General features: G+C 35.6%; 4 protein-coding genes across 4 annotated transcripts in view; all 4 read right to left on the minus strand.

Moving 5' to 3' along the window:
- The window catches only part of LOC120430087 (beta-1-syntrophin), a 373,089-nt gene extending 365,560 nt beyond the window's left edge, over positions 1-7,529 (minus strand). Inside the window, exons 1-2 of the mRNA XM_052708017.1 lie at positions 6,534-7,529; positions 1,371-1,846 (exon numbers count right to left, since the gene is read on the minus strand). The gene's annotated coding sequence lies outside the window, so the exon portion shown is untranslated. The remainder of the gene's footprint in view (positions 1-1,370; positions 1,847-6,533) is intronic.
- A 4,074-nt stretch (positions 7,530-11,603) lies between these two features.
- Positions 11,604-13,282, minus strand: LOC120425099 (uncharacterized). Its single transcript, XM_039589494.1, has 3 exons — positions 13,147-13,282; positions 11,964-13,088; positions 11,604-11,905 (listed from the first exon to the last, which is right to left on the minus strand). Exons 1-3 carry the CDS (start codon positions 13,219-13,221, stop codon positions 11,726-11,728), a joined length of 1,380 nt encoding a protein of 459 aa, XP_039445428.1. The 5' UTR covers positions 13,222-13,282; the 3' UTR covers positions 11,604-11,725.
- Positions 13,283-18,251: 4,969 nt separating this feature from the next.
- LOC120425102 (probable elongation factor 1-beta) lies at positions 18,252-19,161 on the minus strand. Its single transcript, XM_039589497.2, has 2 exons — positions 18,979-19,161; positions 18,252-18,905 (listed from the first exon to the last, which is right to left on the minus strand). The coding sequence occupies exons 1-2, from the start codon at positions 19,059-19,061 to the stop codon at positions 18,311-18,313; spliced, it is 678 nt and encodes a 225-aa protein (XP_039445431.1). The 5' UTR covers positions 19,062-19,161; the 3' UTR covers positions 18,252-18,310.
- A 353-nt stretch (positions 19,162-19,514) lies between these two features.
- Positions 19,515-21,277, minus strand: LOC120425100 (uncharacterized). Its single transcript, XM_039589495.2, has 3 exons — positions 21,116-21,277; positions 19,924-21,057; positions 19,515-19,858 (listed from the first exon to the last, which is right to left on the minus strand). Exons 1-3 carry the CDS (start codon positions 21,185-21,187, stop codon positions 19,682-19,684), a joined length of 1,383 nt encoding a protein of 460 aa, XP_039445429.1. The 5' UTR covers positions 21,188-21,277; the 3' UTR covers positions 19,515-19,681.
- Between the last annotated feature and the right edge of the window lie 3,951 nt (positions 21,278-25,228).

Raw genomic sequence — 25,228 nt, forward strand, 5'->3', positions numbered from 1 at the left:
TTTCCGAACTGACACTAAAAATAAATTAAGACAAGCATTGCTTGGTAAATTTACATGAAAATTCAAAGTTCTCTCACTTCTATAGATAAAGCTGGACTATTCAACATTTCTTCCTGTTACTTTCTATTTCAAACTTGTTTAACAATAAAACACTTATATTTCGAAACATAACATAATCTTTATTATCAAAACTTCAATTTCATTGATGTTCTTTTAAAATAAAATTGAAATATTTTGTACTCATCAAAAAAAAAACGTTTCAAAGATATCTTGAAATAAAAAAAAAATCATTGAAAAGAGAAGCAAAATGTTACAGGCTAAAACATGTTAAAATCAAATATTTATCTTTGTAGAACCAAAAAAAGATCACATCCCGATAAACAATTGTAAAGTGTAAGGCCGTTGCAAATATTACTCACTCCAACCCCCCCTTTCCCCTTTAAAATTGGTCCGAAAAATCAAATCATACTTTTTAAATTTTTTATGGAAATAAAAGCCTAATCAACTGAAAACAGTGTGGAATCCATATTCTTGCGTTTAAAATAAAGTAATTATAAAAGGATAGTAATGGAATTACATTTTGGGAAAACATTTCATTAGATCAAATGTCAAAAGCAAATAAAAAAGTTGGACATAAGGGAAGTTTAACGTAAGTTAACGTAAGTTTAACATAGTTTCAGTTATTTTTGTTTGGCCCGCGAGGTTGTTCATAGCAGAATTTTTGAAACTACTTTTTCGATGAAAAATACGTTAATTCGGAATTCTGAGTACGCCATCAAATCGTGCATCCAATTTTACCATCACCATTTCAAATTATTGAAAAACACGGCTTATTCGAATTTTCAATAATGGAAAGGGGTTGTAACACCCCTCCATCTCAAGATATCAAAAAATGGAGCTCGGATTCGTGATCAGAGACAAAAGTTTTCCCTTTAGGACAAAGTTTCACAATTTCGTGTGAGTTTGCGGATAATTACCCAGATATTCAAATTTAGGTAAAAAAAAATGCAAATAATGCTCGCAAATTCAATTGTTTTCACAAGTAGTTTCATTCATAAATGCGATTTCACTATCGATTCTCAAAATCACTGGGAATACTTCAAACCGTTAAAGTCACCTTCAACAGGTTCCATTTTCGCTGGTAAACACACTATATCCACACAGCCATAAGATCAATTCCATCCAATTAGACAAAACGACCAAATAATATCCAATGAGCTTCGCTTCGCCTAAAAATAATCCAGAAAAAAACACGACCACCTGTCCTCCGTCAACCTCTTCCCCAAACAAAGCCCACCCCCGACACATAATCACTCAGCTAATCCACGCCGACTGCCGACCGAGTCGCGTCATCAGGCGTCGTCACTCACCTTTTCGATTCGGTCTCCGGGTGCTTAGCAGGCCTGGTGTGTTTTTTCGTCAGTCCAGTTCCAGGCAAAATTCTGTGTTCATCAATCGACACCCACGCGATACACTGCGCCGCCTGCTGCGTTATCCTTTAGCCACCACCACAACAACCAACGATTATTACGCACACTTCACTGGTGTAATTTTCCGACTCTATTTTTTTTTTCCTTATGACCGTATGATTATTATTATTATTTTTTTCTGGTTTTCCTCACTTTCCTGTGCTGCTTGGATAAGACAGATTATCTTCCACCAGCGGCACTTCCTTATTTTGCTCCTTTCAGTATTCACCGGGGAATATTTGTGGGGAAAAAGCAATTTTCTTCTCGGGGTGTTTTTTTTTCTTTATGTATACTCGACACCGTCACACAAACTCTATATTTATTATATTTTTATTTATTTTCGCTTTACGCAAGTCGTCACTTTTCTTCGTTTATGCCTTTTTTAACCATCCAGAAGTCAACACGGTGGAACACGCAGGAAAATTAAAAAAAAACAGGAAGAGAAAGAAAATTGCACACATCAGATAAACCGGAAAAACTACATTTATTTACAACCCAGACAAATAATATGAGCGCACACACACAGAGAGAAACCGCACAAAACGAAATTTGCCCGGAGGAAAAACGTGAGTAATTTGGGTGAGATTTGTAATATTTATTATTCACTATACAGCAGAAATGAGCACACAAAAATGCACACACACTCACACGTACATGTCAACTGGAAAAAATGTGCCATATCGTCTCGTTTTCCAGGTTTGCATTCGAACTGAAAAGGGTGGCTGCTTGATTTAATTTGAAAAAAAAGTTTTTTGACTTTTCAAATAATTCTTGGACACCTAGAAAAAAAAACTTAGGAAAGAAAGAAAGACACAAAGACAGAAGGATTTGATCTAATTTCATCCAAATTATAAACAAGTTTTATTATTTTTGATTACTTTTCTATTAATCTACTTATATTCTCACATCAGTTTTAACACTTTTCAACAATCTGTTTTTGAACAAAAAGTCGACTCAAGTTATGTTTCCCTCTCTTTAATAGAAATGAAACAAGAGTCAAATATTTAAAATAGTATTTTATGTAAAAAAAATATCGATTGCAAACTATCTGCATTGGAAACCCATAACAAATAAGTTGACATAAAAAAACTCGTTTATTTTGTTTTTTTTTCTGTCTTTATAAATTGAATTATCCAATTTTTTCTTTGCCCCTTGGCCATCAAAAAAGGAGAGCTCAATATCAAATATCAAACCATTTTTTCCATATTTTTTTTTAATTTGAAATGAATCTTAAAAATGTGGAAACTCAACATTCATAAGAATTTATGGAGAACTGTATTTCACATGAATTATGTCTGGTTCTGATTTGTGTTCTGATAGTTAAATTTGATCAGAAATGTAAAAAAATTAAAAATAGTCATCAACGTTTACAATATTGTTTTTTTTTATTTTGAATAAAAAAAACAATACGTATTAAATATTTTATGGAAGAAACCGAATTGAACATATTTTTTCAGTTCTTTTCTGAAACTTACTTTTTCTATCATTCTCAAATAAAGAAACGGCCTATTTTTCTTCGCAAAAATAACCGAAAAGTACTTCTTGCAATTCCACCTTGAAACCAGTTACTTTTCATGACACTATCAAACGACGAAACGACCTATTTTTCTATACTAAAAATAATATTATCCCAGAGTACTCTTTCAAAAAGTCTTATGCGCCACGGGTATCCTTTGTTGATTAAACCTGTTGAAAAAGTAAGCGAGAATCGAAAAGTAATATTTTTCGATACTAGGGCTGAAAAGTTCTACTTTCTAACACAGAAATTAGTGCTGAAAAGTTGAACTTGTATCGAAAAGGAATTCTTTTCAGTACTATTCCAGCATCTAGGAGTTTGACACTTATCTAGACGGCAAATAACATTCAATTTTTTTTTTAAATTGTAAAAAATGTGTTATAGAACTAGTTGAAAACCTGATTTTTGAACGTGGTTGCATAAACTTAACTTAACTTTTGCTAAACACTCTTTTAAAGGTTAGGCTAAAAAATAAAAGTTCAGAGTTTTAAAAAGCATTTTGAATAAAAACAGGTCCTTTTATTAAGACTAAAGCAAAGTAGTTTATAGCCGTAAATAAAAACAAAAACGTTTTTTGACTTTTCAACTAATTCTTGGACTACTGACAAAAAAAACCAAAGAATGACAAAAAACTGAAGGATTTGATCGAATTTCATCCAATTTATAAACAAATCATTTTTTTTATTATTACTTTTACTTTTACAAATACTGTAAACTATTGACAATAAATATAAAAAACGCCAACTAAATATTAAATAAAAATTAAAATTTTGGACAATTATTTTTACGGAAATGCCTTTTTGATCAGATTGCGTCCAATTTAAAAACACGTTTTTATAATTTGGCTCCTCCCATCTCCAAAATTCAACGCTCAAAAAAAAACAATTAAATATTTTTTGTTAAAAAATATAACTTTAAACTGTTGAAAATATTTGGCTTATTACACATATTTTTAAGATTATTTCAAACATTTGTCAACGGAAATTTATAGTTTTAAAACATTTTTTGACACTTTCAAATATTATTAAAAAAAATTACATTCTTTATTTATTGAATTGAGATGATAGCTTTTAAAATTTATTTTTACTAAAGTTTTCTGGGGCAATTTTTCAAATTTTCTTCATTCAGAAAAAAACGATAGAAAAACGTTCTAATTATTAGAAAATTCATGGTAAATAACCGGTCCATAAAAAAAAACAAAAATTGACTTAAATGAGGTTTTCAATTCAAGTCGATTTTTGATTTTTTTATAGACCAGTTATTTACCATGAATTTTCTAATAATTAGAACGATAAACAGAAAACTTTAGCATAAATAAATTTCAAGAACTATCATCTCAATTCAATAAATAAAGAATGTAATTTTTGCCTTCCTCACTTTACTGAGGAAAGGCTATAAAATCACTCGAAAACGAACTTCTTAATTTGACCTCCTAGACCCACCTTCACGTATACATATCGACTCAGAATCAAATTCTGAGCAAATGTCTGTGTGTGTGTGTGTGTGTAGGGATGTGGGTCTGTGCACCAAAAAATATGCACTCGATTATCTTGAGACTGGCTAAACCGATTTGGACCGTTTTGGTCTCATTCGATCCGTCTTGGGGTCTCATAAGTCCCTATTGAAAATTATGAAGTTTAGTTAAGTACTTCAAAAGTTATGCTAAAAAAACGATTTTGACTAAAGTCCGGAAGATTGTAAAAAGGGTGGTTTTTGTAAGAAACCCCGTCATGCTATACATTTTTAGAAAGGTATTTGAAAGACCTTTCTAACGCGTCCAAGACATTGAAGATCTGACAACCCTATCAAAAGTTATAAGCACTTAAGTGTTATTTATGCACTTTTTGGAGGCCGGATCTCAGATATTTTGATGAAAACGTTGTCCGGATCTCTCATGCGAATTGTCGTTGGATAGGTCATCAAAAGACCTGTCCAATGCGTCCAAGAAATTGAAGATCTGACAACCCTATCAAAAGTTATAAGCACTTAAGTGTTATTTATGCACTTTTTTGGAGGCCGGATCTCAGATATTTTGATGAAAACGTTGTCCGGATCTCTCATGCGACCTGTCGTTGGATAGGTCATCAAAAGACCTGTCCAATGCGTTCAAGACATTGAAGATCTGACAACCCTATCAAAAGTTATAAGCACTTAAGTGTTATTTATGCACTTTTTTGGAGGCCGGATCTCAGATATTTTGATGAAAACGTTGTCCGGATCTCTCATGCGACCTGTCGTTGGATAGGTCATCAAAAGACCTGTCCAATGCGTTCAAGACATTGAAGATCTGACAACCCTATCAAAAGTTATAAGCACTTAAGTGTTATTTATGCACTTTTTTGGAGGCCGGATCTCAGATATTTTGATGAAAACGTTGTCCGGATCTCTCATGCGACCTGTCGTTGGATAGGTAATCAAAATACCTTTTCAACGGGCACGAATTAGATTGGAGATCTGACTACCCAATCATAAGTTGTAAGCACCTAAGTGCCCTGCAATATGAAGCTCTGACTACCCAATCTAGTGGTATGAATAATGAGTCAAATTGATAAAACACTGAAAAACACCGCCCTTTTGTGTTTTTTTTGGACAGCACCCTTTAAATGTGAGGAAGGCACCAACCACCCTAGGGTGGATTAAGTAACGTTTTTTTTATAATATTTGAAAGTGTCAAAAAAAGTTTTAAAACTATATATTTCCGATGACAAATGTTTGAAAAAATCTTAAAAATATGTTAAATAAGCCAAATATTTTCAACAGTTTATCTTCATCTCAAAAATCAGGGGGCACTGAAAATTGTATAATATTTTGAATAAAAAATATATAATCGATAGTAAAGTGGCTAGTGCTAAAAACAGGAATATTATTCTCACTTTGAACAACGTACACATTTTGCCTCAGATATTTTCTAAAATATTTTTATAAAACTTCTAACATCGTTCTACTTAGATGTTCACCAAACTTTGTTATTAAAAATCGGTCATTTTAAAATAGTTAAACCATTAAACCATTCATTTTACAAAAAATCGATAGCAATATATTAAGTTTAAAAGACGTTTAAAAATTTAGGTGGGTTCATATTCAAAATGAAAGATATATAAAATACTACATGATTCGGAAATATTAAAGCTCTACTTATAAAATCAAAAGTCAATACCTATTCTTACACCACTTTTGATAATGATTTCGTTAACTTATACTTGGGTCATTGAAACAAATCGAATAACGATTTTTTTTATTTTGCAGCTATTTTTAATTGAAAAATATTATATTTTATTAATCATTTAAAATTCATAAAAAATATAGTTTATTCCAGAAAACAAAGTTTATTTTCTGCAATCTTCAAATCATTCTATTTTGCTAAATCACAAGCAGCCACCCTGCCTCAAGCTTTTCATCCCCTAAAAATAACGCAACCCTACACTGAGTGGGTAGTAAAAGTTCTCCCAAAAAAAACCCGAGAGAGAATGAGAGCAACCCCCCACTCACACATCCTTTTCCATCCTCACTCACGCTCATCCCTTTTTCTCTTGCACTGCGATTCTTACCTGTTTTCGTTTTCGCTTACAATCTACCAACAACAAATACGACGATCGATTTGAAGAAAAATGCTAAACATCAATAGATTTTGTTATTTCCTAATTAAAACCAAAACATCACTCGATTTTTTCACGATTTCATTCAACAATCTGCCTTTTTCTCACCGGCTTTCTGTTGTTCTCTCGTTTTTGATTATTCTCTCACCGCTCACCGCGATTTTCTCACTCGCGAACAAACCTTTTTCCGCTGGAGGCAATAATGCAATCAAATTTTCTTCTTTTTGATTTTTGTTTTTTTTTCTCGTCTGGGTTCGAACAGTATGCCCTACTGTCCTTATTTTTTTCGGTATTTTTGAAGATTTCAATTTTTAAGAGATGAAATTCAGCGATTGTTTCGCGCAATTCTCACCCAAATCCGTCGCAGACGGGCTTTCTCTCACTCACACACTGTCAAAAATCGACGACGACCACTTCTAATCGATTTTCCCTCGAAAACCGCGTACTTCCTCTCACTCGGTGTGTGTGTCCTTTTTTGTCTTGTTCCGCGGACAAGAGGGACAACAAACGGCACTGGTACCAAGTTGCAAGTCTTCCTGGAAGGAGTTTTCCTTCCCAGAACTTCAGCTGCGGGCCAACATCCTTTTCCAAAAAAAAATACTCTTCCTTTTTCCTACTTCCCAGCTCTGTTTGTTTAGGGTCGTAGCAAAACAACCCCAAAACATGCGCCCACACTCCGCCCCACGTTTAGGAAGCAAACACAACCCGGAACGAGCTCCGTCCTTTGGAAAAACGCCCCTAAAATGCGTCAAATCGTCAATCGCCGCACCAAACTAGCACTAAATTAGCCCTTAAAGCTGCAGCCAGGGGTCTTTTAACCACCCACCACCACCCCCATCGAAGGAGGCGCAGAGAGGTGAGAAACGCACACACACACGCGGACGTCAACCTGGATGAGAGAAGAACCGAACCGAACCGACCGTACGCCAATCGACGACTGACTTGGGGCAGCCCCAAGTTGGCCTCTTTTGCTCTTCCGCTGCGTTTGCCGGAGACGAACCCGAAGCAGAGCTGGGGAGCTCGCTCGCGTGCTCTCTCGGTTGACGGGGAGCGCGTGAGAGAGTTGTAGTGTAGTGAGTTGGTGAATGGGGAGCTGTGGGTGGTGAGAAGGTGAGCAAGTGAGCTCTTTTTTATTATTGTTTTGATCTGAAGTTTCTTTAGGGAGGTGAGCTTGATTTTAATAGGGTTGACAGTTTGGAGAATTTGAAAACAATTTTTAATTCTGGGATTTTATTTAAAAAATAAAGTCATACAAACAAAGTGAATCATATAGCTTATAGAACCTTTTAAAAAACTCTGGTTTGAAAAATAAATAGAAAGAATTAATTTGATAAAAAAAAATCGATTTTTTTGTATGAAAAGATTACAAAGCTTCTAAGATATTTAAAATTGTTCATGATTTTATTTTTTTATGAAAAATGGGTCGTAAATGACATAGTGCACGATTACAGTTATCTATTTTTTTTTAATCATCTAATAAATATTGATTGATTTAATTGATTTGAAATTCATCTAAGAAATTAATCAGATATGTATTTTGTTCCTGAGCAATTCTCTAAGACTTCCGAAAACCATTATTTATTGCATTTTTTGATTTGGCCGACACTTTGTGTGTAATTTTCTATGACCAAAGATATCATTTTTCATCATTAGTTCGTTCATACAAGTCTGCATACAATTTTGGAAACCGTCCTTAAAAAAGGCTATAAACATATTCAAAAATCTGTATCTTGAGAATGGATTGATCAATTTGGTATCTTCGGCAAAGTTGTAGGTATTGCTTAGAAATTTTCAGAAAAATAGATACACTTTAAAACAAATTATTTGCACACACAAATTTAATTGCACAAAATAACCACTTTTGAAAATTATCATTTTTGGACATGGCAAGACAAAAATTGCATCTTTTGATATATGGCACAAGTTGGTCAACATTCTTTTGGTAATGTTGCCATTTTTTCTAAAAAAAATCATGACTTTTGAAAAACGATTTAAAAAAAACGAAAAACGTGTTGGACTCTTGGTTGGGCTATGTTTTTAGATGTAAAATAAAATAAGCGATCAAAAAGTACCTTGAGGTTGATTTGAAAAGAATTGTTTCTTCAGAAAAATTCTCATTTTATGAAATTTGCAAATTCATGGATCAACATGAAATGTGAAAATCAAAAAAATTGTGAAAATTCATGAAGTTAAACATTTTTGGCCTTCCTGACTGAAGAATCACTCAAACAATGAACTTCTTAATAAGACTTCCTGTACCCACCTCATGTATACATATTAGGATGTAACAAAAATGACTTTTTGGCGGGCATTCAAGGGTTTGTTCCGGTGGGCATACTAAGCCCAAATCCAAAATATGAGCTTGATTGGACGTAACAGGAGCTGGCGCTCCGCCCTTCAATTTTAAATGGGATTTAACCCGTAAAATTTTTTTTCGAAAAATCGGTCCCGGCAAAAAAGATATGCGTCGCGCCTCGTGACGCCCTAGACGCCGGGGCCGATTTTTCGAAAAAATACCAAACTTTGAAGGTCTGTACCGAGCTCCAGGGTGCTCCAAATTTCAATGTTATATATACCAAAACATGCGCAAGGATCTGGCCTACACGCCAATGATGTTGAAAATAAACGCTTTAGTGGCCAAAATGCCTCAAAAAGTGTCATTTTTGAAAAAATCTTTTTTACGGGTTAAATCCCATTTAAAATTGAAGGGCGGAGCGCCAGCTCCTGATACGTCCAATCTGTAGAGAATGAGACGAGAATAGTCAATATAACGAAAAAAATACAAAATCAATTGAATTATTAAATGTTAAATAAGTGTTAGAATTGGTACTGGAAAATCATCACATTAGCATGATGAAATCCAGTATGCAATCTGCTAAGATCACTATCTCCATGCGAATGCGAAAGAATTATTCAATGTAAACTTAGTGCCACAAATTATATTTGGCCATTTGAAATGTTAGAGTCGAAACTCGAGTGTTCCTGAAGGGATTCAAACTGAATCCTAAAGGGCATAAATGTCAAACAAGCAAAGCGAGGAGAAAAAAAGAAAACTTGCTCGATGGAACGTCATTTCGATAAACGATTGTGCTTGCGATAAGTGGTGTTTACTACACAATCAAGCTCATATTTTGGATTTGGGCTTAGTATGCCCACCGGAACAAACCCTTGAATGCCCGCCAAAAAGTCATTTTTGTTACACTCTAATACATATCCACTCATGACCAAAATCTGAGCAAATCTCTTTGTGTGGTTGTATATTTAGTATTATTTTTTGTAGTTGAAAGACGAAACATTTCGTAATTCATAAAAAAGCTTATATTACTTAAATTTTAGAGTTATCGCAGTTTAGTGAAAAAAGTTGATTTTTTCCCGTTTTCGTATTTTTTTTATATACGCTCTCCTAGTCTATAATTTCAAAAAAATACATCTCAGGAACGCACGGGTTAACACCTTAAATTTTTATTAGATTATCCGAAGGCCTTGATATTCTTTTACTTCGGATAATCGAATCACGAACAAAATAATGTCGCTGTCTTTTTTACTGTTGAGCTTAGGTATGACTCCTAATTTAAAACTACACTAAAGTGATTTAGAATTTTTGAATCCAAGATGGCGGCCAAAAAAGCGGTGATGAAATACAGTCCATACTCGAATATCCGAAGTACTCGGAAAAAAATCACTTCGGATAATCGAATCACAGAAAAAAATATTTTTAATTGTCGAGCTTAATTATGACCCCTAAACTACGCTAAAGTGATTTAAAAATTTTAAATCCAAGATGGCGGCCAATATGGCATATTGAAAAATGCATTTTATTATTTAATTGGCAGTCAACTATTCAAATTTGACTAAAATCCAATACAAACCTTCGGATAATCAAACCTCGGATAATCGAGTCTGAACTGTATTGATAAAATGCATTTGGTAATTTAATAGGAATCAACTATTCAAATGTGGCAAAAATTGGGTCGCAGAAATCAAATGTTATATAAAACTAAAAGCTAATTTTGTTCATGATTTGATTTGAGTCCCATACAAACCTTCCGATAATCGAATCTGGACTGTAATCCAAAAAGATGCACTCGAATATCTCGGAACTGGCTGAACCAATTTCGTTCTCAACGTTTGGTCTCATAAGATCCGTCTTTGAGTCCCACAACTCCCTATTAAAAATTGTGAAGTTAAGTAAAGTACTTCAACAGTTGTGAAAAAAAATGAAAAACATTTCCAACTTATTTGCCAACGAGTCTAGAGTTTAAAGATCTGACAACCCTATCACAAATTATGAAAATAAAAAAATAATTTGAAGAGCATTAAATGTAATTTTAAAATTCAAAATTAAAATTTAGTTGGACGGGCATTTTTATTTTAGAAAAGAAAAAGAAAACTATAATAATATTAGGAGTCAACCTTGGGAGTCAACAACCAGCTGAACGTTTTGGTTTTAAAATCAAGTTTTTTGAAGTGGGCATTGAATTTTTCATCGAAAATTTATACAGTTTTTTATGAAAAACCTAACAAACTTTTAAATTCTAGAGTAAATTTTCAAAACAACCTATGAGTCATGGGATTCCTATGCAGAACTTTTGAAAATTTAATCGAGAATTCTTGTCTTTATTATTGTTTTGCAATCATCCCTATTTCCACAAGCTCTCTCTTTCTCCCTCTCAGACTACCATCCACCACACACAAACGATTCTTGACCGTGGAGAAGCCAAATCTTCCCATTCAGAAATTCAGCCTCCCCCACGCACGACACATCACAACACAGAGCACACTACGATGGTGTTGAGCAAGTGAGAGCGCACTCACGCTCACCAACTCTCTCACAATTCCACGTGCCAGAGAATCGCGCATCAAAGTTCACCTGTTTCTGATGGTGCACAGCTTGCTAGCGGGGGAGGAAAATGTCCCCAGCTGTGAGTTTCGGGGGTTGACAACGGTGAGCAGTGAGAAAAGCACGACAGTGAGAGAGGGTTGATTTTCCGTAAGGGAGAATGGGGGAAGTTGAGACGTTGATTTATTTTCGGATATTTTTATTTTGTTTCGGATTTCAGTTGTTGCAAATTATTATTGCATCATATGTTTGTTAAAAAGGAAAAAAAACGAAGTTAAGAAAAATAACCTTAACTGAAGATCACTCAGAGAGGCGCACGCCCGTAAAACTTGGCAGGCTCTCTGTTGATGTACACGGCGCAGCCAGGGTTGCAAGCGCCAAGTTCCGCCGCGGATGGCCACCACTGCATGCCGTAAAGCCGCTGAATGTGCAGCTCCTTCATCGTTTCCTTCTCGGCGATCGCGTTGAATGCGCTGAGACCGTCCTGAAACACAGAGAAGAGATTTGAAATCAGAGTTACGATTTTGTTTTTCCTGATTTACCTGAGCATCATCGCAGCAAAACACGCTAAGTTTCTTCAACTTTTGAAGAGCGACGAAGCTCGCGACGACGCTTGGTTTGATCGATGCGATCACGATCGACAGGTCTTCCATCGTATTTTGCCACGTGGAACCGACCATGGCTTGTACCGCGAGATCGCTCAGAGTTGCAGTCGAAATGGACAAAACTTTCAGGTTGGGAAATTTCCCGATGATTGCTGGCAACGGAAATTCGGTCGATTCGTTGGTCCTGAATACTTCAACCGTTGGAAGTGGGTTTGTGTAGACTCCATACATGCTAAAGCGTTCCGCCTCAAACGCCAAACTCAACGAGCGCAAATTGGACATCTGCGTGAGGTTTCTAAAGTCTGCCAAGCGACAGCCTTTGAAGCGTCCGCCCAGGGTCAACTCTTCAATAAACGGTAAAGCAAACGCCACTTCGAAAGCATTGATATCAGAATCCACAAACAAGCCCAGCTTCCGAAGGCTCGTCAACTGGCGCAAGCATTCCACCAAGTTCTGCTTCTCGGGAATTTCCCACGAGGCAACGACACAGGCCAACTTGAAACGCAGCGTCAGGGATTGCAAACAGTCAAACTGGCACTCGTAGAAGTTGGGCAGCAACCGAGGCACCAAATCAAGGTCCAGCGTAACCAGCCTCGGGGCCACTTCCGCCAGCAATCCGACCATCCGCACGTATCGACAGCGAAGGGTCAGGTGGCGAACCGCGGGCAGGAAACCCGGAGTTTTGCGCAAAAAAGCTCTCTTTGTTTTGCTCAGCCGAATACGGTCAATTTTGACCAGCAGCGTTTCAACGCCCCGGAACAGTCGAAGAAATTCCAGCAACGTCCCATCGTTGGCGTTATCGATGTTGATGTCAAGAGTGTGCGCGCCGTCCGCCAGCGGTTGCACCGCATAAGTGTCCAAACCTTTCGGCAGGGAGGCCCGCAAGGACAGCGCAGTGTAGATTCGAGTCCATTCCCGCTGCCCTTCGAAAGCCCAAGAGCCAAGCTGCAGCGAGACCCGGTTCTGGAACAGGAAGAACGCCAGCTCGTTCCAGCGGTGGTTTACGGCGGAGACTGTGACCAGTTGCCGGAAGGTGAGGCTCCGGAAGATCATCAGCAGAATCTACGATAGGAAAACCTAAGTACACTTCGTGCATTTCGATTATTTCAGACTAAATTACCTCGTTCGGCATATCGTTGATGGACAGTTCGTCCGCGACGCCGGCGTCGCTTTCTTTTTCCTGGTCTACATCCATCCTGATTACGGTTCCGTTGGGGTCGATTCCGCCGTGCAGCTGCGTCCCGCCCAAATCGCTCTTTCAAATCTAATTCAAAACAACGAATGAACACTGAAAAAAGTTCGTTTTGTCTTTCAACAGTTTATGAACTAAGGCCGATATTCACCATTAAACGATACTTGATATTCGAACAAAAAGAAATTCAAGAACAATAAGGGAACATTTTCCGAAGTATTTTTTTTTAAAAGGTCCAATAAACCAATTTTTTGCATTTTGGGTGTTTTTTAATACTGACTCAAGGCGGTTTCAAAAACACTCAAAAAGCAAAAACTGGAAATTTATGGTTTACTTACTTTACTTTTACTTTTACTGCTCGTACAACTTCCGGGTCATGAGCTGTCTCCAGATGCGCTGCCACTGAACTCGGTCTTGGGCTGCTACTCTCCAATTCCAACTCGGAACTCCCACACTTCTCGAAATTTATGGTTTATTGGACCTTTAAGGCTAGTATGGAGATCGGAAGGAAAGGGGTCAAGAAACAGTTTTACGAACAGCAGAACAAAGGAGAGGGAGCGTTTTCTTGGGGCTTTTCTTCACCCTCTCTGGCTTGCTTTGGCTGCCGCTGCTACCTATTTGAAATTTTGCTTGACCGATTCTTTCCGAAGTGCATACACCGCTTTAAAAAAAAACTCCAGATTTCTAGAGTTTTTTAAGAGGTCCTATCGAGCTTTCAAATCTGCAACATGGAGTTAAACTTTTTGTGAAGTTGCTGTGAATTTTACCACGGCGCTTCGAAAAGTTTAACTCGATGTTGCACGCACACATTCTCACTTTTAATTTCTCGATAAGCTGTCTTTCATGTGTTTATAGGAGGTTATAATTAAAAAAAAACTCTCATATTTAAAATTTGATTTTTTTTTATTTTAGATTTTTTCAATCTTTAATCTATAGATTTTTATATTTAAAAAAACAATACAATTTTTAGCATTTAATTTGTTTTTGTTTTTATTTTATTTCAGTTTTTTTATAAATCTGGAGTTTTTTTTTAAAAAAAAAAAAAAAAAGGTCAATAAACCAAATTTCCAATTTTTACCTTTTGGGTGTTTTTGAAACCGCCTCAAAAACACCCAAAAATCAAAAACTGAAAATTTGTTTTATTGAATTTTTTCAAAGAAAAACTCAAGAAATTCTTTGTTTTTTTTTTATTTATTTTTTCTTCCAATTAATAGAATATTTGAAAAAGAAATATTTTTTTAAGAAATGTTAATTTTTGATTTTTTAGGCTTTTTGTAGGGTTTTTCTAGATTTTTTTTTCAATTTGAATGTTTTTGTTCTAAAAGCTTGAGATTCAAGATTTTAATTTAATTTCAGTTTTTTATAAATCTGGAGTTTTTTTTTAAAAAAAAGGTCAAATAAACCAAATTTCCAATTTTTACCTTTTGGGTGTTTTTGAAACTGCCTTAAAAACACCCAAAAATCAAGAACTGAAAATTTGTTTTATTGAATTTTTTCAAAGAAAAACTCAAGAAATTCTTTGTTTTTTTTATTTATTTTTTCTTCCAATTAATAGAATATTTGAAAAAAATAGAAATGTTAATTTCTGATTTTGTAGGCTTTTTGTAGGGTTTTTCAAGATTTTTTTTTTATTTGAATGTTTTTGTTCTAAAAGCTTGAGATTCAAGATTAATTTTTTTGGATTTTTAATTTTTTTATAAAGATTTGACAATTTAAAGAAATTTCAAAATTTATTTGTATTTTAAGATTTTTCAAATTTTTAGATTTTTTTTAATTTTTTTAAGCTATAAGATTTTTTTTTTAATTTGTTAAATTTTCAGAATTTTAATTTTTTTAGAATTTTTAGATTTTTTAAGATTTTTTTTGAATATTTAAAATGTTTAGAACTTTTAAAATTTTTAGAATTCTGAAACATTTTTAGAATTTTTAATTTTTAGGATTTTTTAAAATCTTTATTTTTTTTGAATTTTTTTAGAGTTTTTTAGAATTTTTAGAATGTTTAGAATTTTTAGAATTTTCAGGATTTTTAAAATTTTAAGATCTTTTGAAATTTAGAAAATCGGAATTTTTAGAATTTTTAAAATTTTAAGATTCTTTAAAATTTTTAGAATTTATAAAAAATTTTAAATTTTCAAAACTTTTAGAATTTATTAAATGTTTAGCTTTTCAGATTTTTTAGAATTCAAAAATGATAAAAAAATTCTGAATTTTTTAAAGTTTTAGAATTTTAGATTTTTTTAAGCATTTTAAAATTTTTAGATCTCTTGGAATGTTTAGAATTATAAGAATTATAAAAATTATATGAATTGTAAGAATTATAAGAATTATAAGAATTATAAGAATTATTAGAATTATTCGAATTATTAGAATTATTAGAATTATTAGAATGATTAGTATTGGGTCCTAAAATGAAGCTTAGATTGCTGATATTATTGTTTACAGCAATAAAGCTTATTTTTCTGAGTACAATGACCCTTTGTACAACCACAAAGAGTTTAAAATGGATTTTTAAATCAATTTTGAAAAATTAACCTCACGGTCCTTTCTTGACAGAAAAGGTCCTACTTGACAGCTCGTTCCAGGGGGACCATAGTTGATCCATCGAGAAAATGTTGTCTTGTCAATAATTTTTTTTGCATTAAAATTAAAAAAGTGATCAGATATGGTTTTTAACCATGTTTTTTATCGTTGTACATAAAAATTGACATGCTTTAGTACCCAATTATCAGAATTTTTATATTTTATTTAGATATTTTAAATTTTTTAGAACTTTTGGAATTTTTAGAGTTTTTTAGAATGTTTTTTTGGAATTTTTACAATTTTCAAATTTTATTTTTTTTTAATTTTAATTTTTTTAGAAATTTTAGAATTTTTAAGGATTTCCTAGAATTTTTGGGAATTTTAGAGTTTTTAGAATGTTTAGAATTTTCAAAATTTTGTTTGAGTTTTTAGAAATTTTAGTTTTTTTTTAATTTAGAATGTTTAAATTTTTCATAATTTTCAGAATTATTAAAATTTCCAGATTTTTTGGAATTTTTGTTTTTTTAGATTTTTTTAGACATTTTAGAATTTATAAAATTTTAATATTTTTTTTGAATTTTTAGAATGTTTCAAATGTTTAGAATTATTAGAATGTTTATTCAATTTATTTGGTGTTTATTAGAATTTAACTGTTCTGCTCCAGGTTGTTACATTTGCAATTCAGAAATTTGGAGAACCTTTCCACTAAGATCAATTCGTCGCCGTCGTGCTAACTTGTCGTACGTGAATTTTGGACCAAATTGAGTTAAGAACGCCATTTTGTGCAGCTCACTATGCCTCACCTTTTGACCTCCACAGATCCCCAAAATTCGATTTCAATCCTGAGATATTCAATAAAAACCAAAAAAGCTCCGCGGATTTTTGTCACTTTTCATATGAAAGAAGTTCCAATCTTGTCGTGCTATCTTGTCACTCCCTGAAAATTGATGTAAGTGCGACAATTGGCCAAAGGGATTTTAGGTCAGGATGCGTTTGACGCACGTACAAGTTAGACTACCGTAAACATTTGTAATTATAACTCGGGACTCCGGCAACCAACTTCAACCAAACTTCGGGGCAATGCACAGAATGGTCAACCAAACAAAACGTGTTTTTCATTGTTTACATTGCGTGCTCTCGTTTTTGTTTATTCAAGGTCAAACATTAAAACGCGTTTTTCTCGGCGGGCGCGGCGGGTGCGACATGATAGCACGACAGCGTCGAATTCATAAGCCTCTACAGGGAGGGTAGGGGCAGGGGGGGCAGAATGGCCCGCCTAAGTAAAATGCGCCAAAAACCATAGAAAATTATTCAAATTTATGAATTCAGTGTAGTAGGCTTATGCTTTGGGATGTTCCCTTCAATGTTGTATACTGGGTTGATGAAAATTTTTAGATTAAAACTATTTTTGATGCACTTTAAAAAAAAGTTTTTTCGACTACTTTTCCAGGGTGCGGGGCAGAATGGGCCACCTTAGAAAACAAACCATTTCGTCTAATACAACGTTGAAGGGAGATAAGAAATGACTTAAGGGACCTTTCTAACATAGTTTCCATGAAGTTAGACTACTTTTATAAAAAATAGTCACTTACCAAAACAAACATTTTTGAAAATAGTGTTAATATGTTGTAATAAGACATTATTTATACAAATAAGCATCAAAACTACTAAAAAATCAACTTATGTTGCAATAAACGTGATTTTTGAAGCTACCAGGAGTGAAATAATCTATTTAGCTCAAATTTCGTAACTTTTGATTGTTTTTATAAGGCAGGATAAGGGTGGTCCATTCTGCCCCCAAGTGGATTTTAATTTAACACTTCCACCACCAAGTCTCTAAATGATTTCAAGGTTCCGTTGTTGTTTGTATACCTTGGTAGTAGCATCTAGTAACGTTATAAGCATTAAACAAACTTTTTCAAGCAATCCAACTTTTCAGAAGGCTTATTTAAAAACCTCAAAATAAACAACATTTGCGTGGTTTTTCAATAAATTTACATTTTTGCTCATAATTTGAAAAATACAATGAATTCAAACGTCGTTTTCGGTATGGTGCTGCTATTTGACGTCCTTTATAAAACCCTTGCCTTACAGTTGGTCTATATCCATTCTAAAGCCCAAAACCAAGGGTGACCCATTCTGCCCCCATGGGCCATTCTGCCCCCCCTGCCCCTACATGTTTCTAAGTTAAGATTTTGCTAGCTGCGTGCTCTTTTAGGGAAAATAAATTTTGAGAAAAAACCCTAGATCTATGCTTCAAAATGTTTAAAATTTTCAGAATTTTTGGAATTTTTAAAAATTGTAGAATTTATGAAATTTATAGTTTTCAGATTTTTTTTTAAATTTTGGATTTTAGAAATTTGTAATTTTTAGTTTTTTTAAATGTAGGTATTCTGAGTGGTTTAAAATGTGAATATTTTAATTTAGAAAATAACTTTGATTAAACATTAGAGAATTAATACAGTCGCTTTTTATTGGCTTTCTTCAACTTAATATTAAAAATCATAAAACAATTTGTGTGTGCTCAAGTTTGCGGAACGCTTTTTACTTCACGCCTCATCCCAACTTTCGTTTAGATCTTGTTGAACGCGGCAATGTCGACCGACTGGACGTAGTCCTCAAAGTCCTGGATCTTCTCCTGCAGCTCATCCACGGACACCTTGTCGTCCTCGATGACGCAGCAGATCTGCAGCTTGAGGATTCCGTACCCGACCGGCACGAGCTTGGCCGCGCCCCACAGCAGACCGTCCATCTCGATGCTGCGGACGTTCTTCTCCATTTCCTTCATGTCTGTTTCATCGTCCCACGGTTTTACGTCTAAAATAATTGAACTCTTGGCGATCAGCGCCGGCTTCTTGCTCTTCTTGGCGTTGTACGCGGCCAGCCGTTCCTCCTTCAGCTTGGCGGCCTCGGCGCTCTCCTCCTCGTCCTCGGAACCGAACAGATCGACATCATCGTCATCGTCGGCGGCGGCTGCAGCCTTGGCCGGAGCGACCGTTGGCTTTCCACCGGCAACCTGCGGCAGCGCCTGGCCACCCCAGCTGGACCGCTCGCCGGCGGCAAACGACGCAATGTGACGGTACCAGCGCTGGATGTGGACATAGTCGCCGGCCGGGGCCTTGCCGAGCGCGTCAAACACGGACACGTCGGCCTTCGAGGGGACGAATCTGTGAAAGAAAGGTTTACGTGTCAGTTCTAACCTCAAAATGGTTACTTAAAAATTTGAAGGTGATTTCTTACCCCTCGATGTAGCTGTTGTCGGCCAGGAAGGTGTTCAGCTCCTGTAGTCCCTTCGGGGTCTTGACGTCACCGGAGAAAACCATGGTTCCGTTTGGATTTGCTGATTTTTTGCGTCGAAAAAGATTTCAAGGAGCTGAGCACGATGTCACACCAGCGGCAGGCAGAACGTGAAGAGAGCCGGAATGCGAAAGAAAAGCTGACGGAGCCGCGAAACGATAAAAAGAAAGGGCGACTGACAGATAAACGATGAGTGCGATATTTTTTTCTGTCAGAGATTTACACGCACAATGAAAAAAGGACTGATTCGGTTCAGTTTGCATCGAAACTACTCTTTTCTTGGTATACTAAAATTTGTCAGTTTTGTAGGACGAAATATCGTCAAATTTTATTGACTTCGCAGATTTTTTCGCAAAAAAATTTATAAATAAAAATAAAAACTCACAAAAAAGCGATTATCATAATTTGATATTTTGGTTTAATTTGAAAATAACTGGAAACATTTTGTTTTGCAGAATTTGAAGAAAAATCTTCTTTCAAACAAGCATTTTATTTGATTTTAGAAACGGGTATTGAGAGTAACATGTCTTTCAAATACTAACAAGAATTCAAATGTAGTAATAGAGTTCAAAGCAAGGTTAAAAATTAGTCATTGTTTAAATTAAACAACTTGTTTCCACAAAACAAAAAATAGCAAAAGCGACCTTCAACCGTTCAATCCGACACGGTACCCATCGACGAAGAGCGCACAAGACGGCGGACACCGCAAGCGTTCGCACAGTTCCGGCACGGTTTCCCTCCACGCCTCTCCACCGACCCGTCGGATGTGCAGCTCCTGCAGCGTTTCCATGCTGACAATCGAGGACAAGAATGCGATGTCGTCCTAAAGGTGGGGAAATTTCGATTTGCTGTTGGATTAGGAGATTTAAGCGCAATTTCTTGACTTACCATGTAATAGTCTTTAAAATCAAAGGTAATTTTTCGAATCTTTCGAAGAATGTTGAAGATAGCGGCTGTCTTTTGGACACATTCAAGTGGAATTTCGATCGAAAGTTCTTCCAACGTATTTTCCCACCTGGACAGGGCAAAACTAAGCTCGGCATCCGTTGAGATGTCCGGCAAATTCACGGACAGCACGCGCAAGCTGGGAAACGTTCTTGCAAGGGTCGGCAAATGGATTCGGATCGTGCCGGTGACTTTGAGCGCTGCCACTTGCGGCACCGGTTCGTCCAATTCCAACCAGTTCAAGGATTCGACGTTGATGCTCAAGGAGCGCAGCAGCGGCATTTGGTGGACGCAGTTGAAGATCTTGTTGACGGGCATCACCGAAAACTTCCCACTCACAGTCAGCTCTTCGACGGAGGGAAGCGCCGAAGCAACGTCGCAAGCGGGATAGAAGAAATCGACAAATATCCCAAGCTTCCGAACAAGTCGCATCTGGCTCAGGAACTGCACAAGCGCAGCCTTCGGAAAAGTGTTCTCGATGGTCCGCCCATCGACTCCGGTCATGTTGAACCGCAGCGTCAACGACTCCAAAGCGCCCAACTGGCACTCGAAAAACTGCGGCAAAACCCGCACCACCAGCTCGACATCCAGCGTGACCAGCCTCGGGGCCACTTCGGCCAGCAGTCCCACCAGCTTCAGGTAGCAGCAGCGAATGGTCAGGTGGCGCACCTCGGGCAGAATCCCGGCGCACGCCTCCAAGAATCGTGGTCGTGGCTTCCGCGGTTGCAGACGGTCAACGATGAGCGCCAAAGTCACGACCTTCCCAAATGGCCGCAGAAACTCGAGCAACGATCCATCGTCCGCTCGGTAGAAGGTAAGATCCAGCTTTTGGACATGCTCGGCAAACGGTTGCAAGTAGAAGCTGCTGCCATCCGGCAGAAAATCGGTTACGTAGCTTACGTCCCGATAGCAGCGATCCGGCGTCCAAAACTGCGGTGGAATCAGCATTTCGCGTTGCAGCTGGAACGTAACACGGTCCCGGAGCAGGTAGAAGCACAGCTCGTTCCAGCGAGGGCTGATTTTGGTGTAGAAAATTAGCTCCCAGAAGCTGAAGTTCCTGAAAATTTTCAACAGAATCTGGGAGGCAAAAAAAAAACCAGTTTTGTTCTGTTGAAACCAAATTGACGTAAAATACCTCGTTCGGGAGATGATCCAGAGACCACACCATCGCACCACTGGGAGTTTCTTTTGCTTGATCTACCTCCATCGTGTGGAACTTTTCAGCCTGGACGGTTCCGGAACGCCAACGACGGCACAAATCCGTGGCTTGATACAAAACTTGCGCAATGATTTGAAAGATCTTCCGCAGAAAGAAAACAAAACGATAAGTTGAAACAACACTCCAGTGTTGCCAGTTTATCACCGAAAAATTGTTGCACAATAAATCCTCGATATGCACTGAGAAAAATAAGCAAAAATCTAGGGTTTTTTTTTCTTAAAATTTATTTTCCCTAAAAGAACACTCTAAAAAACCAAAATCTAAACGTTGAAATATGTACCCTCCCTCAAAGGCTTATGAATTGATAACTTTGGTCAATTTGGTCATTTTGGTTATTTTGGTCAATTTGCTAAATTTGATCATTTTGACAATTTTGTTCATTTTGATCATTTTTATCATATGGTCGTTTTGGTCATTTTGGTCTTTTTGGTCATTTTGGCCATTTTGGTAAATTTGATCATTTTGACAATTTTGTTCATTTTGGCCATTTTGGTCAATTTGGCCATTTTGGTCATTTTGGTCATTTTGGTCATTTTGGTCATTTTGATCATTTTAGTCAATTTGGTCAATTTGGTAATTTGGGTCGTTTTGGGCAATTTGGTCATTTTGATCACTTTGGTCATTTTGGTCATATTGATAATTTTGGTTATTTTGGTCATTTTGTTCAATTTGGTAAATTTGATAATTTTGACAATTTTGTTCATTTTGGCCATTTGGGTCAATTTGGTCATTTTGGTAATTTGGGTCAATTTGGTCATTTTGGTCATTTTGATCATTTTGATCATTTTGGTCAATTTGGTCAATTTTAATCATTATGATCATTTTGGTCAATTTGGTCATTTTGGTAAATTTGATCATTTGATCATTTTGGCAATTTTGGTCAATTTGGTCATTCTGGTAATTTGGGTCAATTTGGTCATTTTGGTCATTTTAGTCATTTTGGTCATTTTGGTCTTTTTGGTAATTTTAATCATTATGATCATTTTGGTCAATTTGGTCATTTTGGTAAATTTGATCATTTGATCATTTTGGCAATTTTGGTCAATTTGGTCATTCTGGTAATTTGGGTCAATTTGGTCATTTTGGTCATTTTAGTCATTTTGGTCATTTTGGTCTTTTTGGTAATTTTAATCATTATGATCATTTTGGTCAATTTGGTCATTTTGGTAAATTTGATCATTTGATCATTTTGGCAATTTTGGTCAATTTGGTCATTTTGGTAATTTGGGTCAATTTGGTCATTTTGGTCAATTTGGTAAATTTGATCATTTTGGTCATTTGGGTCTATTTGGTCATTTTGATCATTTTAGTCAATTAGTTCAATTTGGTTATTTTGGTCATTTTGGTCTTTTTGGTCATTTTGATCACTTTGGTCATTTTGGTCATATTGATAATTTTGGTTATTTTGGTCATTTTGTTCTATTTGGTAAATTTGATAATTTTGACAATTTTGTTCATTTTGGCCATTTGGGTCAATTTTGGTAATTTGGGTCAATTTGGTCATTTTGGTCATTTTGATCATTTTGATCATTTTGGTCAATTTGGTCAATTTGGTAATTTTAGTCATTTTGGTCATTTTGGTCTTTTTGGTAATTTTAATCATTATGATCATTTTGGTCAATTTGGTCATTTTGGTCAATTTCTCGGTCAATTTGGTCATTATGGCCATTTTGGTCACTTTGGTCACATTGATAATTTTGGTCATTTTTATAAAATTGGTAAATTTGATCATTTTGATCATTTTGGTAATTTTGGTCAATTTGGTGATGTTGGTAATTTTGATTATTTTGGTCATTACGAAAATTATTTTTTTACATACAGTCCAGACTCGATTATCCGAAGCCTCGATTATCCGAAGGTTTGTATGGGACTTCGGATCGAGCATTGGATATTCGAATCACGAACAAATGTTTGTTTCATTTTTTTTATTCTCATTTCAAATTTGAACTCTGCGACCTCAATTTACATGCATTTATTTTAAAGATTTATAAAATTTTAAATCACTTTAGAACAGTTTCGGAGTTATACTCAACAATAAAACAAAAATAAAACCACGAATTTTTTTTTCTTGCTTTGATTAGCCGAAGTGAAATTTTTCCGATGCCTTAGGATAATCGAGTAAGGACTGTATTTTATTTTGACCTTTTTTAATTTTTGAGATGTTGAATTATTTAATTATTGAAATATTTAAGGAGCTACTACACTACGGCAAACAAACTCGCACTTTTTGACAGTTTGCCAGTTTGTCTGCTTTGTTTGTTTTCCTGGATTTGTTTGTACGAACCTGCATAAATTTTGCCTTGTTTGCGAGTTTGGCAAACTGTCAAACACGAAAAAGTGCGAGTTTGTTTGTGACGAACTGTCACTTTTTACACGGTGCTCACGCACACTATCAAGTCACATTTTTAGTAGTGTGTGTGAACTCCGTGAAAAAGGGGTGTCAAACTAAAAAGTGACCCCGCTCTTTTGACAACAGTTGGTGTCAAACCATCGGGGTTTGAGTGTACACTGAAAAAAAACCAACATTGCAAAGTCAAATGTTTTTTCACGTGAGCTACTCCATAAATCAACACGATAACTTCATGTGCTTTTCCTTTGACTCTCACATGCTTTTCATTTCAAAAGAACGTGAAATACATTCAGCTCCAGCTGATCATTGGCAAACAAATATTCACTCATTTTTCGCATGGCGTTCACGTGAGATTCAAATGAATTTCACCTTGATTTGCCCCAATCGGCTTGTCCATCGGTTTTGAAGTGTAAGTCACGTGAGATTCGAATGAATTTCATTTTGATTTGCTCCAATCGACTTGTCCTTTGATTTCCAAGTGAAATTCACGTTAGTTTCAAATGCTATCGATGACGAAAATTAATCCTAAAGCAAGATGGCAACTTTCATAAAGTCCGAGCTAGAGCTCGCGCTCCTTAAAAAAGTGGATTTTAATGTATAAAATATTGCTGGATTATTTTTAATAATGTGGTAAGTAATTTGTAATAAATTCTTTGCAATATTTAATACTTAGCAGAAAATTTCTAATATTTCTACAGGTAATCAAGGATAGGATAGCTTCCGGCGCAACCTAGGGATTCCCATGAAAGAAGTCTTTTCAAGACTCCCGTCCAGGCTTGCTCCGGTGTATGAGAGTGTGAGAGATCCGGTGTATGGCATAGAAGTCAATTTTCACTGATCGTCCAGAATGTGCCTCTTTTTTTAAGTGTGAATCGTTCTAGAAAAAGTGAAGTTTTTGATTAATAGCTAAACTCCTAAGCTCGAGTAAAAGGGGGAATTTCCATACAAAATCCCCCTTTTTTTCGAGCTTGGGAGTGTTAATCATGCAAAAGTGTTTGTTAAGTGTTGTTTATGTTTCATGAATAAAGGCAAAAATCAAAAAGATATTAAAAGCATTTTTATTTTACAATCACAAATATAGAAAAAAAAAAACAAAAAATATGCTATATAAAATTTTCACTTTAAAATGAAAAGAAAATCATTTGATTTTAATGTGCAATCCATTTCTTTCTCATAAATATTTCATGTGATAATCATGTGGGATAACACGTGAGGTTAACGTGTTTTGCATTTGAATTTATAGCGTCCCGCGATGAAACATTTCTAAGTGATTCGCACATGACATTCACATGTAAAGTCGTATGGGGCAGATTTTCACTTTAAAATGAAAAGAAAATCATTTGATTTTAATGTGCAATCCATTTCTTTCTCATAAATATTTCATGTGATAATCATGTGGGATAACACGTGAGGTTAACGTGTTTTGCATTTGAATTTATAGCGTCCCGCGATGAAACATTTCTAAGTGATTCGCACATGACATTCACATGTAAAGTCGTATGGGGCAGATTCACGTGTGAAACATGTGATATTGCTATGTGACTTTCTTTCAGTGTATGCCCAAAGAATCGAAAAAATAACCTCCGAGCCGAGTTCATTTTGTCCGATCACCCTAATGATCATTTTGCTCTTGTGTCACCTGAACCTATCGTTTTCCACTATTTTGACAGAACGCTGCT

The sequence above is a fragment of the Culex pipiens genome, chromosome 2 (assembly GCF_016801865.2).
Source record: "Culex pipiens pallens isolate TS chromosome 2, TS_CPP_V2, whole genome shotgun sequence".
In the NCBI taxonomy this organism is placed as follows: Eukaryota; Metazoa; Arthropoda; class Insecta; order Diptera; family Culicidae; genus Culex; species Culex pipiens.

Bases quoted from the DNA above. Each gene is read 5' to 3' on its own strand.
- LOC120425099 (XM_039589494.1), bottom strand. From the start codon at position 13,221: ATGGATGTAGACCAGGAAAAAGAAAGCGACGCCGGCGTCGCGGACGAA. The intron at 13,089-13,146 runs GTAATTTAGTCT...TTCCTATCGTAG, and splicing joins TCAACGATATGCCGAACGAG to ATTCTGCTGATGATCTTCCG. The intron at 11,906-11,963 runs GTAAATCAGGAA...TCTGTGTTTCAG, and splicing joins TTTGCTGCGATGATGCTCAG to GACGGTCTCAGCGCATTCAA.
- LOC120425102 (XM_039589497.2), bottom strand. From the start codon at position 19,061: ATGGTTTTCTCCGGTGACGTCAAGACCCCGAAGGGACTACAGGAGCTG. The intron at 18,906-18,978 runs GTAAGAAATCAC...TTTCTTTCACAG, and splicing joins GACAACAGCTACATCGAGGG to ATTCGTCCCCTCGAAGGCCG.
- LOC120425100 (XM_039589495.2), bottom strand. From the start codon at position 21,187: ATGGAGGTAGATCAAGCAAAAGAAACTCCCAGTGGTGCGATGGTGTGG. The intron at 21,058-21,115 runs GTATTTTACGTC...TTTGCCTCCCAG, and splicing joins TGGATCATCTCCCGAACGAG to ATTCTGTTGAAAATTTTCAG. The intron at 19,859-19,923 runs GTAAGTCAAGAA...CCCCACCTTTAG, and splicing joins ATTTTAAAGACTATTACATG to GACGACATCGCATTCTTGTC.